Here is a 22,603-nt window from a genome sequence, read left to right as displayed (position 1 = left end):
GGCACTTGATTTTAGAAGAAATGCTTTCATTCTTTCCTACCCCCACCATTTAGTGTAACGTTAGCATTTGGTCTATCTTGTAGTCTTATAAGTTAAGGATATTCTGGCTAGTCTTAGTTTTTAGGTCTTTTACCATGAAGGAGTTTTGAACTTTGTTGACGGACTTTTCTACATCTAATGAAATGGTAATGTGACTTATGTCTGTTAATGTACTGTATTATACTTACTGATTTGTGTTTGTGAACCATCTTAGCATCCTAGAATGAAACCAACTTAATCGTGGTGTATGACCTTGTCAAGGTGTTCTTGAAGTTGGTTTGCAAAATTTTTACTGAGTATCTCTGTATTATATTCATTAAAGAAATATTTTTTCTTGTTATCATGTGTCTTGGTCACTTTTCTATTGCCATGACAAAACACCATGATCAAAGCAACTTAGGAAGAAAGTGTTCAATTTGTGACTCGGTCTGTGTGACCATCGTGGTGGGGAGCTTGACAGCAGGCGTGGCAATGGAGCAGTTGCTGAGAGCTTACATCTGATCTCCAAGTAGGAGACAGAGAGAGCTGACTGGGAGCCTGCACCTGGTAACACACAGTCTCCAGCAAGGCCACACCTCCTAATCCTTCCTGAACAGTTGAACTAACTGGAACGGAGCATTCAAACATAGGAGCCCATAGGGGCCATTCTCATTCCAACCACCACATTGTGTCTGTGTCTGGTCTGGTATCAGGATAATCTGGGGCTTCACAAAATGAGTCTGTTAATGTTCCTTACATGCGATTTCACTGAACAGTTTAAGGAATGTGCTGGTTAGTATTTGTCAACACCAGCTACAGTCATTTGGGAAGAGGAAACCTCTATTGAGATGATGTCTCTGTAAGATTGACCTGTAAGAAAGCTTGTGGGACATTTTCTTGATTAATGACTGACGTGGGAAGGCTCAATTCCCTGTGGGCAGTACCATCCTTGGGTAAATGGTCTTGGTAATAAAAGAAGGCAGCCTGGGTAGGCTACAGAGAGCAAGCCAGTGAGCAGAGTTCCTCCACGGTTGCTGTTTCAGGTTCCTGACTGGAGTTCTTACCTCGCAGGCTATATTGAAGCTTTGTAATCTGTTCCTTGTTCTCAGGCCCTCAGGGGAGCTCAGGATTTGATTGTTAATTTTTTATTTTTGTTTTCCTTCTCCCACCCCCACCTCGAAAGGGCCTTTCTGTGTAGTGCTGGCTGGCTGGGAGCTCACAGAGATCCTCTTGCCTCTGCCTCCCCAGTGCTGGGATTAAAGGTGTATACTGCCATTCCTGGTGGTGGCTCAGTGTTTGATAGTAGATTCTCAAGATGCTCCCGACTCACTGCCTTCTCAGTCGGACAGAGTAGCAGGGAGGCTTTTCTCTTCACTGCTGACTCATCCACTAGCGATTACTGTCTCACCAAAGCTTGCAGTTCTCTTGAGGATTGTGGAGCCCGTGGGCTTATCTTCAGGGTAGAACAGCCCATCTCTTGCTAGCTGAACTTTGCAGGCAGCTTCTGCTTCTCCCCTTGCAGGGGTCTCAGAGCCTGGAGTTTTGCTCCCTGTCTCTTCCTCCGCATTTCCCAAGTATCCTTTCACTACCTCTGTTGATTCGTAATTTTCTTCTTCTATTTCTTACTTTGGAATAGCGTCTGTTTCTTCTCTTATCCTACCTCCTTCTTTGATGCTGCATCGCACAGAAGCAGCCTGCCATTTCACCCAGAAGTCCTCCATCTACCTTCTTAGTGATACCCTGCTGGTGAGAGTATATCGTTGAAGTTACAATGCTGCTAATAAGTAACTAGCTTTTCGGTTCTTCTTCCTAAGCTTATAATGGTTTTAAGAGGACTTTATTTTACACTTAGCTTGCTACAGAAGATGTTAGAATGGGCAGTCACAGAAAACAGAGATGCCAAAAGTAGTCCCGTAACTGCTGAAAATGCCTTCCGACTCATGCTGATCACACAGGACTTTCTACAGTCAGAAGGACTGGCTAATTCAAACATGTGGACTGAGAAGGTTAGTGATGACCTTTGGAAATGGCACCCCGGGCCCCGTGTGCTGGCTAAAGCCTGTGGTTTTGACAGTCAGGAGGGAGAGGCAGAAGGGCTGTCACAGTTTGAGTCCAGTATAGGCCACGTAGACTGTTCCAGGTCAGCCTGAGCTACAGCGTGATGCACAGTTGCAAACAAAACAAAATATAAATAGATACATATTTTGAGTAGTTGAGAATTATTTAAAGAAAGAAATTTTGTACCTCTTCTTTTTGGAGCATTAATGTTTAATCAAATGTAGTAAACACTGATTTTGTTAGTTCTTAAAATGCTTCTTTGTTTTTTGGCAACTACACATTAAATTACTTCTGCAATGTTTATGATTGGTATTAGTGTTGAAGAAAATCAGTACATTTTAAAAGTGGATGTTTTTATTTCTCATTTTTTCATTTGTGATAGCTTCTAGAAGATACCATGCAGCTCCTTGACTATCTGTCAGTTTGGTATTCTGAGAATCCAGGATGGGTAAAACTCTCCCAAATACAGATCCAGCTGCTCCTAGAATTCATTGGAAGAGGCAGTTTGCAGGTTTGTCATCCCTTTTCATGCTATTTTCTGTCTCCTCCAGACCATCGTTACCGGTGTAGAGCAAGGTAATAATGCCTTTTCAGTATTGTTTATCATATTGTCTTATGTGCCAGCATTGTGCACACGTTCCATGGAGGTCAGAGAGCACTTGTGGGAGTCAGTTCTCTCAATCCACCACATGAGTTTTGGGATCCACCTCAGGTCATAAGGCTTTGTGGCACACACCTTTACCTGTTGAACCATCTCTCAGACCCTCTTTTCAGTATCTTTTGAGTTCCAAGAACTCTTAGCTCACTTGAAACTTGAATCTTATAAGATCAGAAAGAAGCATAAGAAGCAGCTTTTTGTTACTCTCAGACCTAGGACTGATGTTAATGCTTCCTCTGTAGGGTTTACTCACAGGTCGTCTGCACTCAGTGTGGTTTGCCAGCTGCTAAATATAAATAGCTTGCAGGGATATTTGTGTATGTGAAATTTAGCAATTGTATTTTAAGGGAAAATGATTTATGATAATTTTCCTTTTGAACTCTTTTCCTGTTTTACTAATCCAGAATTTTACACTCTATTATATATTTGTTCATTTATCAAATGCCAATTATGTACATGTTAATTGTTTTCGCTAGATTTTAGAACTAAAGATAAAATGTATTTATAAAGAGTATTATTCCTATTGTAAATTAAAATGTAAAAGGTTAGAAAATTCCTCTGACATTTGGTCTGTTGTTTTTTTATGTTCTCATTGGGTACTTTTTTGTTTTGTCTTTTTTTGAGACAGGGTTTCTCTGTGTAGTTTTGGTGCCTGTCCTGAATCTCACTCGTAGACCAGGTTGGCCTGGAACTCACAGAGATCCACCTGACTTTGCCTCCTGAGCACTGGGATTAAAGGTGTGTGCCACCACCGCCCAGCTTCTCATTGGGTACTTTTAATCATGATAAATATTTGATATCTATTTACTTCTTCTGTTTGTTTGTATTTGAGAGAGAGAGAGAGAGAGAGAGAGAGAGAGAGAGAGAGAGAGAGAGAGAGAGAGAGAGAGAGAACGCATGAGCATGCACATTTGTGGCCCAGCATGCCTATGGAGGTTGGAGGACCACCTTTATTTGGAGCAGGACCTTTTCTGTAGGTTACTGCTTTGTACACCGTGCTGAGTTCTTTGTCGAGGAGTGGTGGAATTACAGTCCAGCACTAGCAGGTTCAGCTTTTATGTGCACCCTGTGGATTCAAACTCAGGCCATCGTACTTGCATGGCAGACATTGTATTTACTGAGCCATCTCCCTAGCCCTGTATTCTTGTAATACTCAATTTTACTATTTGATACCCAGGATTAGGATGAGACAGCATTCCAGTGCTGTTTCTAAACTAGACGTAATGTCACTAAGAGTATAGGGAGGTAAAAATCTTAACAGAAGGCTAGCCGTTGCAAAAAAGTTCCAGTCGGATGATTGCATTTTCATTCCTTCCCCTTCTCAGACCCTTTCTCATTAGCTCTTTCCTCTTCAGTGCCAGAGACTGAATGAACAGTAATGGAGAGTTCTCTTTTGCTTGGGCTTGAGCTCTTAATATATATTTGCCCTAGGAAGTTTAAGGTTAATTAAATTCTTATTAAGGATCTAGACTCTATATATCTATGTGTGTTCAAATAGTTATGATTCCATGTAATAAAACTCCAAAACAGACTTCATTGAGATTTGTTCTCTCTCTCTCTCAAATAATTTAGAATTGCTTTATTAAGTAAGTTTAAGGCAGGATTCAGTTGGTCTACTTATTTGCTATTCTCATCACACTGCTCTTCGCTCTTGCCTGCAAGTGGCAGTTGGGCCTTTTTTCATCTTCATTTTCCCCACAGGAATATAGTGCTGCTTCCTGTAGTCGTTGTTGGTAGATAGTTCTCCACAAGTCTGTTGTGTTTCTGTTTAATCCTGCGACTAACTCCTCTTGTTACCTATTCTTCCGTTGTTATGTTTTTTGTTTGTTTGTTTGTTTGTTTGGAGACAGGGTCTCTCTATTTATTCAGGTTGTCCTGGAGTGTTTTTGTTTTGTTTTGTTCTGAGATGTGGTCTCTACATAGCCCTGGGTATCTTGGAATTCATGTAGACCAGGCTGTCCTGAAACTCACAGAGATCTGCCTACCTGGGCCTCCCAAATACTGGGATTAAAGGTGTGCACCACCACTCCTGGATATCCACTCCTGGAGTTTTCTGGATAGTGAACAACTGTGGAAGATAGAAGTCATGTTTCTTTCTAGAGCAGAAGGCAAGTTTGTTGACCGCCTGTTGTAATAAAGCTAATCCCTTTCTCGAAGGCAATGATCAACTGAATATATAAGGTACTTAGGTGTCCTAGACTGGGGGTTCCTCTCTAAGGAACCAGTCTGTGTGCAGATGTCTTCTGGTTTTTATTTCACTTAGAATTAGAGTTGGGGAATCAGTCCAAATGGTGATGGTGTGATTATTAAAATTTTTGTAGGTCTTTGTCTCTCTCCAAATAGTTTCATGTTTTATGCCAGTGTCTATGAAACAATAACATGCGTGTTAGCTTGGAAGTAAAGTGAAGTCCATAGTTATTGACAGTTACTATATAAAACTTATAAACTGTTAGAGTGAGGCAGATCTTTTGCTAGTATTAAATGTTTGCTTTAATGCTCTCCCCACCCCCCCCATTTATTTAACTTGTTTTCTTCCAGGTTTGTGCAATGGCATCAGCTAAACTAAATGCCCTTCTTCAGACCAAAGTGATTGAAAATCAAGATGAAGCATGCTATATTTTAGGGAAACTAGAACATATTCTAAGTCGGTCAATCAAGGAACAGACAGAAACCTATTCATTTCTGATTCCTCTTTTCCGTACTCTGGTTTCTAAAATTTATGAGCTTCTTTTCATGAACTTGCACCTGCCTTCTTTGCCTTTTACCGAAGGAAGTGCTTCATTTTTTGAAGATTTTCAAGAATACTGCAATTCAAAAGAATGGCAAGTTTACATCGAAAAATATGTAAGTTTTAAAAATAATTTTTAATGATTCACTTAATTATGTGTGTGTGTGCGTGGGTGTATGCATGTGTATATGTACGGGTGTGTGCTGCACACACACAGACAAGAAGAGGGTGTGCAGTCCCTTGGAGCTAGGGTTGTAGTATGCCTGGAGTGTTGTATGGGTGCCGGGACCCGAACTTCAGTCCTGTGACTGCTCTTGGCAAGCATTCTTTTGACTCTTGAGTAATCTCTCCAGTCTCATGGTTTTATCTCTTTTGAGCAAGATTTTTCTGCTGATTTATTATTTGTATAGAGGAGTGTGTAAATTCTATGTGTTCTTTCTTTTTTTAAATCTAAGATTATACCTTACATGAAGCAGTATGAAACACTTACATTCAGTGATGGTCATGAGAACATGGCACTTTACTGGAAGAATTGCTATGAAGCTTTAATGGTGAATATGCATAAAAGAGACCGAGAGGGAGGAGAAAGTAAGCTGAAATTTCAGGTAAAAACGATTCAGTGTTTTCTTGTGGTGATACTTTGTATATGATCCAACAAATAAAGCTTGCCTGGAGATCAGAGGGCAATGCCAACCACTAGTTAGCCATAGATTGGTGGCACACACCTTTAATCCCAGCACTGGGATCTCAAGCCGTTGCTCCTAGTACTTGGGAGGCACTCATGCCTTTAATACCAACACTAGGGAGATTAAGGCAGGAAGTGATAGGGCTGGGTGGAGGAAAGGGCGGAGGAAAGGGCTCTAAAGCGGGAGGAGACAGGAGCTCAGTCCTTTTGGCTGAGGAGTTGGTGAGGTGAGAAGTGGCTGTGGCTTGTTTCTTTGTCTCTGATCTTTCAGCATTTCCCCCGATATCTGGCTCCAGGTTTTTAATTAAGACCAATTAGGATTCATGCTACATTTTCTAGATTGAGTTTTCATACTGGCTACAAGTATTAAAGTAATTCCATCAGAATTTTGGAAACTAACATGGTCTAAAAATATTTCGTGCCGGGCGGTGGTGGCGCACACCTTTAATCCCAGCACTCGGAAGGCAGAGGCAGGTGGATCTCTGTGAGTTCGAGGCCAGCCTGGTCTACCAAGTGAGTTCCAGGAAAGGCGCAAAGCTACACAGAGAACCCCTGTCTCAAAAATCAAAAAAAAAAAAAATGTAATTGGGATAAAAATGGTCGATCATTAACCATTTAATGGCATTATGATTGTATAAAACATCTTATTAAGTTAAAAATCTGTTAGTAGATACTGCTAGGGTGTGGTGATATATTGGGTACCCTAATCAACTTTGCCTGGAGATCAGAGAGCAGTGCCAGCCACTAGATTAACTATAGAGCTCAGGCAGTGGTGGCACACTCCTTTAATCCTAGCACTAGGGAGGCAGAGATCTGTGTGGATCTTTGGATCCACACAGATTCAATCTTATGTAGTCCAGGATCAAAGCCATCCTGGACTACATGAGATTGAATCAGTCTAGGAGAGAAACAGTTGGGCAATGGTGGCACACACCTTTAATCCCAATACTTGGGAAACACACAGGCAGTTAATGGCTGGGTGGAGAAAGTTGTATCCGGTGTGAGGAGACAGAAACTAAAGCCTTTTCGGCTGAGGAAGCTCATTTGGCTAGAGGTCTTCTGCTGAGTCTCTTCAGGCTGAGGAGTCACCCCTACAGGAAAGAGGGGGCTTGTTCCTTTGTCTCTCTCATCTTGCATCATTTACCCCAATTTCTGGCTCCGGGTTTTTGTTTTTTTATCACAAGACCTTTTAGAATTCGAACAACACTAGGGTGTCTTGATGCACCCCCTCACTCACACAACTTAATTCCAATTAAACATTTTAGATGTAAAATTATTTGTGTGTGTGTGTGTGTGTGTGTGTGTGTGTGTGTGTACCTATTTGTGTACATACGTACCTGAATACACACACGTCTGTGCCTGAGAGGTAAGAAAAGACTATGGAATCCCTGGAAACAGAGTTACAGGTAGTTGTTATCCACTGTGTTGGTGCTGGAACTGAACCTGGTTCTTCTTAAGAGCAGAATTTACCCCCTATCCCCAGCCATCTCTCCAGCCACTAATTACAAATAAATAAAGCAGAAGAAGAGAGAAAAAGGAAGTAAACTAAAATTGAGCTCTCCAAAATGTTAGCAAAATCAATAAACTTGTAGTCAGCGTGACAAAGAGAAGTGAAACGTTACAGCAGAAATGGAAGAGGCGGTGTTGCCATCAACTCCAGATATGAGCTGCTCAGTGCAGAGAACTACGACTACCAGATCCAGCCATTTCTTGGTAGGCAGAGGGTTTTTGTTTGTTTTTGTTTTTTGAGACAGGGTTTCTCTGTGTAGCTTTGCGCCTTTCCTGGATCTCGCTCTGTAGACCAGGCTGGCCTCGAACTCACAGAGATCCACTTGGCTCTGCTTCCTGAGTGCTGGGATTAAAGGCGTGTGCCACCACCGCCCGGCGACAGAGGTTTTAAAACTAATTTTAAATTGCAGAGATAAGCTGCATAGTCTTTTATCTATTAACAAAGTTAAATTTATATACCTTTAAGAAGAAAAAATGCAAGGCCTGAGTGGTTTTGCTAGCAAATTTGCCTAACTTCTTACTTGTAGGCTTATTTTTTGAAGCAGAGTCTCGTGTTGTCCCTACTGGCCTCAAATTAATTTTCTGTATGTGCAAAGATGGCCTTGAACTTAGGACCCTCCTGTTTTCACTTTCCAGTTGGATTTGCCACTGTTAGAACCTTTTTATTGGTTGAACCCAGGGACTGCTAGGCAAACCTGCTACCAGCTCCACCACATCCCTAGCCTGTAAGCACCTGTACTTATTTACCAGGCCAAGGCAATCAGGCCGGATTGGAGAGGCCACAGCACACCTGAGGCTGTGACAATTTACTGATAGCAGTCAGACTTTTTATACCTTTATCAGAAACAGAATATAATGGCAATTGCCAGGATCAATGCAGTTGTAGTCGTGAGGATACAGTGACGTTTGCAAGTCATACAGGGTCCACAGGGTTAATGTCTGAGACCAATTGTCCTCTCAAGTTTCTACACTTCCTTGGCTACTAAGGGGACATACAGAGAGACACAAAGTGGCCCAGTGCCTAACTGCCTGAGGAAAGGCATCAGTATCTCTGGAACTGTAAGGTACATTGTGCCCCAGGAGCCATGGGGGGCACTCCAACCTGAAAAACCCATGACACATGCCTCTCAAGGCAGCCAGATCAGGCCAACTCCAAGGCTTCCTGCGCCAACCCACTACCATACATGTCATGAAGAAGTTCTATTCATGGAGCTTTGTGACTGCCTCGGTTTTCTCAGTAATGGTCGTTTTTTATTTATATTCAGGTCATTGATTTCTTTCCTACATGGCTGGTAACAGCTACAATTTATTGACAGCTTGTTTTTCTTGAGTTATAGCAGGTATTTTAGATTTCAGTCTTTTTTTTTCTTTTGAGACAGTCATATTGGTCTCAGAGTGACCTCAAACTTGATAATACAGCTAAGGATAACCTTAAACTTCTGATCTTCCTGACTTCATCTCCTTGGTGTTGGGGTTACAGTCATGGACCACCACACTTGGGGTGCTGTTTGTTTGGCTCAGCAATAGATGCCTTTTACTCACTGACCTATTTTATCAGCCATTTGTGTGTGTGTGTGTGTGTGTGTGTGTGTGTGTGTGTGTGTGTGTGTGTGTGTGTTTGTTTTATGAGTCAGAAAATCTAAGTAGGATGTAACTGAAATTCTGCCATCCTCATCAAAGAGAAATATTGTAATGAAATAAGAAAATTATTTTATCTCTCTCTCACACACCATTTTTATTGGTCAAATTAAAAATTGGTAAATATATTACTTAATGTTTCTTTTGCTGTTTATCTCAGGAGTATTTTGTGGAACCATTTAATCGAAAAGCACGTCAAGAGAACTTGAGGTACAATAATATGATCAAACAACTTAGCAGTCAACAGTTGGCCACGTTTAGACGCTGGAAGGCAATTCGACTCTATCTGACATGTGAAAGGGGGCCTTGGGCTGAAAGGTAGATGCATATTTTGACTTTTAGAAATGTGGCAATAAATTTTAAACTTTTAAGCCATCTCTTTATTCCAGCTCTTTAAAGAATACTTCAAACTTTATTGTCTTTTCATGAATTAGTTTGGGATGATTAGAGGTTTGTACATACGTGTTATTTATCATGTGGTTAGTTCTCTTTTTACCTTGATAATACACACATTAGACTCTAGTAGTTCATGAGAATACTTCTGCCTCATTAAGCTAGAGTTGATGTTATGTACTTCAACATTTAACAGCTTAATACCCTCACTTCTGTTTTGGTGTATATATTTTATAACCCTTGTTTTTAAAAAGCAGCAAACTAAACTTTTTTTCTATTTTTTCAAGCAGCTAATAAAAGGATAAACATTTAGTTGTTTGTCACCTTTGAGCTACTATTACCAGTGCTTCTGTGGACAGTTGTGTCAAAATGTTGGTTTGAATAAAAAATAACAGGGGGAGACCAGAGAGACATCTCCTAGAATAGGAGTGACATTTCCAGGTTCTAGCAATTCATTACATTGTTCTTTGAACAGGAATAAATATGTATGAATGGCTCCTATTTCCCTTAGGCAAGTGGACCACATTGTATAGTAAACAATTTTGTTTCCATTACCATCCTTCGGTCCAATTCTTCCCCAAGCCCAAGTCTCCACTGTCAGACCTTCACAGTGCTCACAGATGGATCCTCTAACTTGTTAAGACCTTTCTTAGTTTCAACTCCCAATGCAAGTATTTCTTTATTGGCTCCATTACTCGTGCTGTATTATTTAATAGGATACCAGCACAAGACTTATATTCAACCATTGAACATATAAACCATGATTGACAATCTATAGCTCATTGGTGAAACCCAGCTTACTATTATTTTAAATAGAGTTTTATTGAAATACAAAAAAAAAATGTTGGTTTGAGAGCATGCTTTTAATCCTTCTGGGTATATAATACAAGTGCAATTGCTGGATAGTATTTCATGTTTAACTTATCAAAGAATTGACACTTCCACATCTGCTGCATCATTTTATGTTCCAAGTAGGAGTATATGCTTTCCAGTTTTGCCATGTTCTTTCAAATGTCCCTTCCATTGTGTATAAAGCATTGCCTTGTAACTATGCTTTCCATCCTCCAATGACTAACGATGCTGAGCGCTATTTCATGTGCTCATGTTGGCATGTTTCCTTCACCTAGTTATTGGGTTGAGTTGATTGACTTTTGGGTGTGTGTGTGTGTGTGTGTGTGTGTGTGTGTTAGAATGTATGTATTCTCAATAACCGTCATGTGATTTTGTAGATGATTTTTCACTTTCTTAATAGTGACCCTTGTTCAAAAGCTATCAATTTTAATGACTCTAGTTTGGTTTGTTTTCTTGCATTGTTTTTGATAGTGTATTTAGGAAAACATACCCAAGTCCAAGGTCCTGAAAATTTACCTTTTTATTCTAAGAGTTTTACTGTCTTCACTTTGATATTTTGGTCTTTCATTCATTTGCAGCTATCTTTATTTATAATAAAACTTTTAAGTACTTTTACAGTCATGAAATTGCATTTAACTGTGAAAGAATCAAGTAATCAACCTAGAAGTCTGAAAGTTAGTGTTCAAATCTTATTTGTCTACCATTAAACCTCATGGCATCTTGGGTAAATAATTTAGGCTCTCTTAGGTTCATCATGTATATGTCATAGTTAAACATGCTCATTTTAATTTTCTTGAAAGTTGTCCAGATGATAAATATAAACACTTAAACTTCTTCAAAAGTAATAGCTAGCATATAAAGAGTATTAGGTTTAAATAGGTATTTGTATACTTTGTGTTATTATACTTTGTTCTTATTCATCCCACCCCACTGCTTTCCTTATAATTTACACAAATCTTTAATTTTGTAGTGCTGGTAATCAAACCAGGGCCTTGTGCATGTTAAACAAATGCTCTGTCCTTGAACATTGTCCAAAATGGTGTTAAACAGTTGTGAAGTATTTCACACTTTCTTAAACCCTTCAAACAACCAATCTTTATAATTTTACTTGTTTCATTGTGAATGTTTCTAGGAAACAGAATCAAGTTCACTGGAAACTAGCTAATGTAGAAAATTATTCCCGCATGAGACTTAAACTGGTACCAAATTATAATTTCAAAACCCATGAGGAAGCTAGTGCCTTACGAGATAATTTAGGTGAGTTACATATCTGCCTATTTTCATAAAGAGATGTTGATGGAATGCTTATCATTGCTTGTTGTTTTAGATGGCTACTTACGAAGGAAGGGGTATAGTGCTTTAAAGTATGTATAAGTGGGTATGTGAATTCAATGTTGATTTTGGCCTAAATCTAAGTCTGTGAAATATGAAGTATTGTGAATTCAATGTTGATTTTGGCCTAAATCTAAGTCTGTGAAATATGAAGTATTTCTTGTGATGAATTTGTGACACCTACATGTTTACCAAGTCATAATTATTGTCACTGTAGCTTCTTCTGTAGCAGCTGTACCCCATGACAGGTTTACAGATGAAATGAGCACCAACTTTCTGATTTTTTTCCCATTTAACATATTCATATGTTTGATTGTACTGAAGAAAGCCATGGTACCTGTCATTTAGGATTCTGTATTCTAAAATAAATCAGATATTGGGATTTTCCCCCTTAATACAGAATAATATTTCTGTCCATGATACAGACATTAACTGAATGTTTCTTACAAGTAACACATACTTACATAAGCTGCTCTGCTTTGTCAGTATCCTGGAACTTGAGTACTTCAGAACTGAACTGTCCTCATCACCTGGCAGACCCCTCCCCGGTGCATCACTGCAGTTTGATGGTTGTTTAAATTGCGATATTTCCCTTTTATTTTTCTAGAAATCCTTCTCTAGGAAATTCCCACTCCTTTTTTTTTTCTTTCATACCTCTGCACTTGATAATGGGTCTGAGTTAATAGCCTTTTCTCTTATCTGTTGTCTTAAATTGAGGAAAACCACCGTCCTTTCGACTTTTTTCATCACAGATTTACTCACTGAGGCCTGCTGTCTTGTCTCCCCAGTTTCCCCACTTCCATTTGGCATGACTGTTGTTGTCCTTGTTCGACTCATATCTGGGCAGTCAGTCATGTTGGTTAGACCTAATGGGCGCATCTTCTGATGTTCCGGTAGATACAGTCTCATGACAGACCATGGCGCTTAGTCTTTCAGCCCTCTTTTCCAAGATGTCCCCTGACCCACAGTGCATGAGGGACTCTTCTCCACATCCCTCCAGCATTTGTTGTTTGTTGTCCATTGGTCTTTGCCGTTCTGACTGGGATGTGATGAAATCTCCAAGTTGTTTTGATCGTATTTCCCTAGTTGCTAGGGACAGTGAACATTCTTTAGATATTTCTTAGCCATTTTTTCTTCTTTTGAAGACTGTGTTCTGGTCCCGGGCCCACTTTTTTAATAGTGTGTGTGTGTGTGTGTGTGTGTGTGTGTGTGTGTGTGTGTGTGTAGGCTCTCTTTCGGGTTCTTTATATATTCTGGATATTATCTCTCTGTCAGATGTGTAGCTGGCAAAGATCCTCTTCACCTGTTGGGTTTTTTTGGTTTTTGGTTTTTGGCTTTTGTTAACTGTGCAGAGGCGCTTTTAGTTTTATGAAGTAAGCTGTAAAGTTTTTAAAAAGTAGAAAGCACAGATTCAGAGAGACCAGAGGTAGGACAGAACTTAAATCTATCGTACCAACTCAGAGCCCATGTTCTTTTCTGTTACAAAGCCCTTGGTTATTACAAAGTCTTTAGTTTATATAATATAAATGTACTGTGTATGTATTGGAGTTATCTGTTACTTTCCATGTACTCCAGAAAAATAAGGATTCTGCTATTGTTGCCTGTCAGCTATAGACAACTAACTGATCATAGTCTTTTTTTTTCCTTGAGGTGGGGTCTCAATGTAGTCCTGGCTGTCCTAGAACTTGCTATATAGATTCGGCAGGCCTCTAACTCACAGAGATCCTCCTGCCTCTGCATTCCAAGTGCTAGGGTTAAAGGCGTGCACCACTATGCCTGGAACAGCTATCACTTGGTATTTAGTACAAGTGCACAATCATCACATTGATATCAACACACTGAAATTATTTTATAATTTACATTGCCTTTAATTAAATATAATTATGATTTATGAATCTGTAATTTGCATAAAGTCAGCTCTATACCTTTATCTGACTGCTAATCTAGGACTTAGCCTATTTCTTATTCAAGAATTAGCCATTATTAAAAATAACTCTAATCTTAAAGCATGTATTTTTTACTACATGAGTAATAATTTTAAAAAATCATCAAGCATCATAACTGTCAGAAAATGTAGAAGCGCTATAATATTTTGTACTATTTTTAACTGATTCTTTCGCTTAAACAGGTGTCCAGCACTTGCAGCCTTCTAGTGACTCTTTGCTTTTGGAAGTCGTGAAACAAGTCAAACTCAGTGGTATGGAGGAAGATCACCTAGAACTTCTGGAAGAGGACACGGCAGCCAGAGTAACTGTGTACGTATGAGCAGCACGTGAAGCATTTACAGTGTGTACGAGAAATGGGACTGTACAAGTGTGGGTTTGCCAGAGTGTGGTTTCCAGAGTGCGACAGTTGCTGTCGGACTGACTGTTGTTAAAAGTCTGTATTTACTGAAGTTATTGAGGAAGACTTTTCGCCTGGAATTGTTGGGATCTGTATCTTGAAATTATAAAGTATTTTTGAATGACAACATTATAGTGACGTATGCCTTAAGCTGTGTTTATGTAGGAATGTGCAGCATGGTTTGTGGGTAGAACACAGCAGTGGAGGGCTACATAGTATGCAAGGCCCTAGGATTGACCTAGGATCTGATTAAAAAGTTATGTGTGAAACACAGAAACAAGAGAAAAAATAAAGATGTAAGAAGAAGTCCATTCATGGGACTGAATAATTATAGAAACAAAACTTAGTGAAATAAATAAACATTGCAAAAACAAACTTCTAGCTGGAGTGATTAGGAATGTCAAAAAGACAACATAAACATTCAGTATCAGCAGTGAAAGAAGATACTCTCTTCCACATAAGTAAACTAAATTGATGATTGCTTCTTTTAAACTTCTTGTTTGTACAGTGATGAGAAGGAAGAACAGGATCAAAAGGAAAAATTGGTGTTGACTGAAGACTGTGAACTCATTACAGTAATTGACATAATTCCTGGCAGATTGGAAATCACTACTCAACACATTTACTTCCATGATAACAGTATTGAAAAAGAAGATGGTGAGTAGTTCTGGGAAAATACCTCAGTTAGTAAGTATCCAGTTCTATCAGTCATGAATTAGAGGGAGAAACCAGTAAGATGAGATTGTGAAATTATGGTTTATCTTGTAAAATGAAAAATGGAAAGTCAGTAATGAATTAGGCTCCTGCAACCATTATGTATTGAAGAGAAATGATAATTTGTAATTTGTTATGTGTACACACATACATACACAGTAGTAGTGACTGAAACCAAGACCGTTTTTTTGATTTTTTTTTTGAGGCAGGGTCTCTCTGTGTAGCCTTGGCTGTCCTGGAATTCTCTGTAGATCAGGCTGGCCTTGAACTCAGAGATCTGGAAACCAGGATCATTCTTACACAAGGCAAATGTTACCCAATCTGGCCTTTGACTTAAAATCCTCTTGACTTAGCCTTCTGAGTAGCTAGGACTATAGGCATGCACACCCACAGCCAGTTGCTTTTTATCATCACCATCATTATTAGTGTATTTTAAGAGATTTGGCTTGAGGGTATCATAATAAACTTATGGCTGCAAAATTCATTCTTAATTTTATCATACCTTTGTATATATACACCATCCTGTAAGCTTTTACTTTTTTTGTGATTAATTCAGAAAATCCAACATTTTAGAAAAAGAAAGATTTCTAAGGTATAGATATTTGAAATTATCATCTGTTCTCATAGACAGGTAGTAGAATAGCTCTGAGGTTCTAGAGTAGTTTAAAAGAAACAATTTATAACTCCAAATAAAGTACTTGCTTTTATAATATGGTATTTCTTTTCCCTAAGTACTACTTTTGGAAACAAGGAGATACTACTTTTGTGTAGAGTGAGTAGCTTTATATGGCACTTCAGTCAGAAGATTTCTTCTGTTTTTCAGGAATGGGCTTTGATTTCAAGTGGCCTCATTCTCAAATTCGAGAGATTCACTTACGTCGTTACAACTTAAGGAGATCAGCACTTGAGATATTTCATGTTGATCAATCCAACTACTTTCTCAATTTCAAAAAAGAGGTGTGGTACCTTTCTGACAAACACAGAGTATTATTTTGAAATAGTTTTCCAGCTAGTGAGCTGTAATGGTGTTTTGGACTGTATTCCTAGCAGTACGAAATATTAGAAGAAAATGTATTATGAAACTAGTCAGTATATGAACTTTCATTGGGATTTGTTTGGCAATTGAGGTGGTTGTTTCAAGTGAGTGTGTGTGTATAGTAGAACATTGAATATCAACCAGTAGATGCCAGACATTATCTGATTATATTACAGCATACTATATATAAGATTAGACAAGCTATGCATGGTGGGCCTGGGTTTTCTTTCCTCTTCTTATAAGGACACTAATGTCAGTATGATGTTTCAGCCGCATGACATCATTTTTTAAAACTGTATTGTGTGTGTAAGTTGTAGTGTGCCTGTGGAGACCAGAGGATAACTTATAAGAATAAGTCCTTCATTCCACAGTGTTGTTCCTAAGGATCAAAGTCAGATGATCAGGCTTGGCGATAGGCACCTTCATCTGCCATCTTACTTTCTTCATGACCTCATTTAATATTGATATCTCCAAATGCCGCATCTCCAATTATGGACTTGTTATTTGAGGATCAGTTTTCTAAACCATCAACTTGGAAAGAACATATTTAAACCACAGCACTAAGTATAGTAAAGGATTAAAAGCATAATCCACTGGTGATAGGAAATATCAGGAGAGGTGAAGTTACAAAACAGATAGTGGGTTGTAATTGTCAAGAAAATGGGGAGGGGCAGAATTGCAGATAACTGCTGGTAAGTTGTGGGGGGTGAGTGCTTTCTGAAGAAAAAGAATCATGATCATGGCACAGTTGGGAATCAGTAAGACAGCACTATTATTCTTAAAGGATTAATTCTGTCTTGCTAACACTATTACAAAATATGTAATTCATATTTGTCTTGACTACTTTTTATACTAAACAGTAGTATTTTTTATAGGTTAGAAACAAAGTATATAGCAGACTGTTGTCACTTCATTCTCCTAATAGTTATGGAACAAGATCGCCACAGGAATTATTCAAAGCATCAGGATTGACACAGGTAGGAAAATTTTAGGTTGTTATATTATTCATTTTCTATCTCAGAATTTTGTTCTGATTTCTAACTGCTCTTTTCCATTTATTTGTTTGTTTGCTTGCTTGTTTATTTGGATGGTTGGCTGTTAGTTGGCCTTGTTTGTTCCTTTTGCTTTTGAATAAACTTTATTCATTAACTACTGATTTCTCAACCTTACACCTAAGAACAATCGAGCTTCCCATGTATAGAAATATATGTCAATATATGGATTTCCCTTTATAAACTGCAGCATACAGATTTCATCTTTCACTGTTCACCATAATTATAACCTTTTGCTTTTGGTCCACAGTGGGTTAAATTTGATTGTCACTCTGTCAGGAAAACTCTGATGTATGACCCCACTGTGTGTACTCCAGACTAAATGGGTTGGGACATCGGCCAGGGTATCCTCCAACTTGCCCTCCTCCTCCTGTCTTCACCTCCCGAGTAGGTAGCGTTGCACGTGTGCACTCCCACACCTGAAACTTAGCATCTATTTCCTTTGAAAACCAGTCTCCAAGAAAAAGAGCAAATAGTTAAGCATAAGCACTGTAATATACTCTGGAAAGTCTTAAATAAGAGTTAAGTCTTGCCAGGTATGGAAAAAAGAAAAACTAAGACTCTTTTTCACTTAAATATTTTATTTATCTTAAAACTTTAATTTCTAAAAACACTGCCCCACTTTTGACATTTTTGTAACTATGCATACTAAAAGGAAATAGATTATGGAGAAGTTGATTTGTCTACATGTTAAACTTTCTTAGTTCCATCTCTTCAGTCATGATAGAGATAAGGATTACAAAAAATTATGTTGGTTATTAATAATTGTCACATTCTAAGAGGTTACATGATATAATTCTAGTATTCTTTTCTTTTTAACTGTCTAGAAATGGGTGAATCGAGAGATAACAAACTTTGACTACCTCATTCAAATAAATACAATGGCAGGACGGACCTATAATGACCTTGCACAGTACCCTGTGGTAAGTTCTGTATAAATCTCTGAAATCAACTTACACTATCCCCCGACTCCTGCTTTGGCACCTGTCCTGGAACTCGCTCTATAGACAAGGCTGGCCTCAAACTCACAGAGATCCACCTGCCTCTGCCTCCTGAGTGCTGGGATGAAAGGCTTGCACCATCACTGCCCGGCTAACTTACACTCTTACAATGTACAACACTATATGTTATATTCATGTTTTTATTTAGAAAAAACTGGAGAGGCTTGGGTATAGCTCAGTGGCAGGACATTCTTGTACCATATGTGAGGCTCTGGGCTCAATCTCCAGCACTACAGAAGAAACACACACACACAGAACACATACTCTGCCTTTATGTTTTCCACCTCCATATTTTAAAGAAGTATTTATAAACATGAAGACTAGTAATTATAACTAAAGTCCTTTTTGTTTCATTTTATTAAAAAGAGCCCAGAAGAATTATAGAAAATTATACTATTGAACTGAAACAAATACTAAAATGTGTTTTTTTTTTTTTTGGTTTTTCGAGACAGGGTTTCTCTGTGTAGCTTTGCGCCTTTCCTGGAACTCACTTGGTAGTCCAGGCTGGCCTCGAACTCACAGAGATCCTCCTGGCTCTGCCTCCCAAGTGCTGGGATTAAAGGCGTGCGCCACCACCGCCCGGCTTAAAATGTGTTTTTAAAGTATTTATAATTGGGAAAACTTTTTAGTGATTACCCCTTTTTATCTTTATGAACATTTCATATTTGATGTGGGAATGTTAGGGTCTCTAGGAAGAAATGTCTAAATTTTGAATTATGTCTCTTAGTTTCCCTGGATTTTACAAGATTATACTTCAGAAGAGTTGGACCTTAATAACCCCACTGTATTTCGAGATCTTTCTAAACCAATTGGAGTAGTTAATGAAAAAAATGCCAAAGCTATGCGAGAAAAGTAAGTGGTTTTTAATTATTTGAGACAGCGATTGTTTGAATTTTTGCTTATTTCAATCAAAACAACTAAATGTTACCCTTTTTTAATTAAAAAGTTGTTTTTCATTATGAGTATGATTTTTTTCTTGTGTATATATGTGTACACCACACATGTGCCTGCAGAGGTCAGAAGAGGGTGTTGGATCTGGAAATGGAGTTACAGGTGCCTGTGAGCTGCTGTGTACAGGGTGCTGGGAATTGACCCCAGGTCCTCTAGTAGAACAGCTGATGCTCTTAACTGTTAAGCTATCTCTCCAGCCCCTAAATGTTTGAAAAAAAATGTTTTTAATATGTATGGTTGTTTTGTCTGCATGTATGTCTGGTACCCGCAGAAGCTAGAAAAATGGTCATCAGATACTCTAGAACTGGGGTCACAGAGGAGTCCTGGGAACCAAACCCAAGTCCTCTGGAAGGGTACCAGGTGCTCTTAACCACTGAGCCGTCTCTCCATCTCCATGTTATCTTTTTTCACTGCAAGCTACTTAATTTTTTCTCAGTTATCCTTGTGCATATTCACTGTACATGTTTTACTGAAGGAAAATTTTATACAAATATATAATGTATGTTCAATATATTTCACCATGATGTTCAGTATATTTATTTCACCATGCTCTGCTCTCTCTGCCACCCCATGTCCTATTTTTCCAGACAATTTTGTTGTATACTTACATATATACATGATTTTATATATCTATATAAAATTTAGGGACCACAAGTGAGAGAACAAAAACAATATATATATATATATATACTGCCCAACTCAGTGTTTATGAGACTGGCTTAATTTTTGTAGTTGCATCCGTTTTGTGCAGGTGGCATTACTGCATTCTTCTATGATGAACAACAGCTCCATCCTTCACCCATCCCTCTTGTTAGACCTCTGTGCTGGTTCTGTGACTCAGCTATTGTGACTAGTGCTGCGGTGAAATGTGCAAGCCGACCTGAAGTCATCCAGCTAAACACCCTACAGCGGCATAGCTCAGTCATGTGGTAGAGCTAATTTTGGTTTTGTGAGGAACTGCCGCCACACTGAGTTCTGTAGTTGGTGTAACAAAATATGGACTTCTGCAAGTTGGTGCTGTGATTTCCATGCATGCACTGTGTCACACAAGCTTTGGGACACACATTAAATAAATGTGACTAAAAAACCAAAAATGTATCTGTAGTGCTAGGAGTGTGGCTCAGTAATAAACACTCACCTGTTGTGTGTGAAGCTTTGGTGTGATCCTCAGTGTTGCTAAATAAATTTTTGTGTACTCATTTATTCATTAGAATAAATTGATATTGGTGCTAGCAGGATGGCTCAGTGGGTAGAGGCTCTTGCCACCAATCTTTACAACCTGAATTTGATTCTCAGAACCCACATGCACCTTGACCTGTGCACCATGTGCACACAAAGAATAAACAAACCCTGAAAAATAAAGTCGGGGACGTAGAGAGATGCCTCAGCAGTTGAGTGCACTGGCTCCTCTTCCAGAGAACCCAAGTTTGGTTCCCTGCACCTGCTTCCTGTGGCACATAGCATCCCATAGCTACAGCTCCAAGGCATCTGACAACATGTGGCCTCTAAGGACACCTACGTATACCTGAAATTCACTCAACACATACACACACTTAAATAAAAATAAATTTTAAAAAAGTAAAACAATAAAGAATAGGTAATTTATTCATCAGGAAGATTTTGTCCCAAGGAAGTAGAATTAGATTTGATAAAAATGTGTTCTATTTCAGTCTCTAGTTTTAAGAAGTTTCTATAGTCAACATGTGTTATTATTGTATCATACAGAAATACTGGTTCTGGAGAGATGGCTCAGCAGTTGAGAGCACTCACTGCTCTTACAGAGGACTCGGTTCAGTTCCCAGCACCCAAATGGCAGCTCACAAACCCCTGTAGCTCCAGTTGCAGGGGAGCCCACTCACTCACTCCCTGGCTCCTCTGGCACTGGACGTGCAAGTGGTGTATAGACATACATGCAGGCAAAACACCTATACACTGAAAATTAAATAAAATTATTTTCAATGCTCCAAAAGCTTGTTTCAGTGATATTTCGTTGTTTAGGAAACATTCTTAGAAATTAATTTTTGCCTGTTGTTATGTGAGGATGCAGATACTTCATTTGATATTAAAGTATATGACTAAGGATTGACGTTTTAAAGAATATTATGCTTTAAGCTAACTAGTACAGATTTAGATTCTTACCATTTTGTTGTTAAGGTCATAAAACACTACTTTTTTTTTTAAGGTATGAAACTTTTGAGGATCCAATGGGAACGATTGATAAGTTTCATTATGGTACTCATTATTCGAATTCTGCAGGTGTCATGCACTATCTTATCCGTGTAGAACCTTTTACTACCCTCCACATCCAGCTGCAGAGTGGAAGGTATGCTTAGAGTGAAAACCCATTTTCCTCTGATGGTAAAGTGAGAACTGTTTGCTTTGGTGTCACGTTCTGTTGTTTGAATCTTAGATGGTCTTTTAATAAAAATACCCAGAGCCAGATATCAGGGTGAAAGCTAAAAGATTAGAGAAGCAGAACAGTCAGCCACTAGTTCTTACCTCTACGAAATCCTCAGCCTAAAAAGAGTGAGTTCCTGTTTCCTCACACCTTATATACCTTTCTCTGACCTGCCATATTACTTCCTGGGATTAAAGGTGTGTGCTTCCCAAGCAAAGGCATGAGATCTCAAATGCTGGGATTAAAGGTGTGTGCCACCACTGCCTGACCTCTATGTCTAGTGGCTGGCTCTGTCCGCTGATCCTCAGACAAGTTTATTAGGGTACACAATATATCACCACAATGTTCTGAATGATGGAGCCATGTCTTTTAAATCCTCTGCTAGGTTTTAATTTAGAGAAAATCAGCCAGAGTAGTTTAAGAACAAGTCATTCAAATTAACTCATATATAAGATATTTGAATATGATTTTTTTCACTGATACTGTATTGTACATTTGGAATCCCTTCAAGTTGAGAAATCAACCAGAGATTTATAATTAGATATCAGACCAAAGGTGTTGCCCACTGGCTGAGAACTTGTCTAACATGTACAGGGTCCTGGTTTCAGTTCCAAGTAACAACTCCATCCCCAGGTTATAGAATTAAGGTGATGTAGAGCTAAATCTGACTATCCACAGATAGTCAGATCTTAACAGTGACTACACAGTCTTCCTAAGAATGTTTTCATAGACTAGATAGAGGAAGCAGTTGGGGATTTACAGCAGCCACTTACACAGGCCTGTGATACTGCTGTAATAACCTTATCTGTGGGTATTGTGACTTACCTGTATTTCACATGTTCCTAATTATTCTAAGGAAGCTGCGTGAGAATTCACTGTCAGTCAGTATTCTCCAGCTTTTGCCTTAGTTTTTAGCATTACCATTTGTTCTTACAACTCAGTCAATAGTATACAAACACTGCCTGTTTTATTATCTTTGCATGTAACATCTGTAGTTAGCCTGTATTCTCTACCCTGGATAATTACAATAAACTTTGGTTTTCAAGAAGAGACTCTGTCTTTAAGATTCTTAAGCATCAGTAAAATGTTGGACTGACAGGAGATAATTTCCTTCATAAGATACAGGAAATTATGACTAGGTTTATTTTGGTTCTTTATACTTTTAAGAAGAAATGTGATTTGACACAGCTTTAAAATAAATTCTGTTTGTACTTTATAAAGTACCATCAAGAAAGTA

At 38.7% G+C, this 22,603-nt stretch overlaps 1 protein-coding gene across 4 annotated transcripts in view; it reads left to right on the top strand.

Moving 5' to 3' along the window:
- The window catches only part of Nbeal1 (neurobeachin like 1), a 148,268-nt gene that overhangs the window by 96,455 nt on the left and 29,210 nt on the right, over positions 1-22,603 (top strand). For all 4 annotated transcript variants that reach the window (XM_076550315.1, XM_076550313.1, XM_076550312.1 and 1 more), the window contains 13 exons: positions 1,871-2,024; positions 2,459-2,587; positions 5,273-5,578; positions 5,918-6,067; positions 9,455-9,612; positions 11,672-11,796; positions 14,000-14,126; positions 14,723-14,871; positions 15,752-15,885; positions 16,840-16,941; positions 17,844-17,939; positions 18,745-18,869; positions 21,151-21,291. In XM_076550315.1, the coding sequence (XP_076406430.1) occupies positions 1,871-2,024; positions 2,459-2,587; positions 5,273-5,578; positions 5,918-6,067; positions 9,455-9,612; positions 11,672-11,796; positions 14,000-14,126; positions 14,723-14,871; positions 15,752-15,885; positions 16,840-16,941; positions 17,844-17,939; positions 18,745-18,869; positions 21,151-21,291 (1,896 nt within the window). The remainder of the gene's footprint in view (positions 1-1,870; positions 2,025-2,458; positions 2,588-5,272; positions 5,579-5,917; positions 6,068-9,454; positions 9,613-11,671; positions 11,797-13,999; positions 14,127-14,722; positions 14,872-15,751; positions 15,886-16,839; positions 16,942-17,843; positions 17,940-18,744; positions 18,870-21,150; positions 21,292-22,603) is intronic.

This window comes from Peromyscus maniculatus, chromosome 13 (genome assembly GCF_049852395.1).
Source record: "Peromyscus maniculatus bairdii isolate BWxNUB_F1_BW_parent chromosome 13, HU_Pman_BW_mat_3.1, whole genome shotgun sequence".
NCBI lineage: Eukaryota > Metazoa > Chordata > Mammalia > Rodentia > Cricetidae > Peromyscus > Peromyscus maniculatus.
This window is presented reverse-complemented; position numbering and strand designations above follow the sequence as displayed.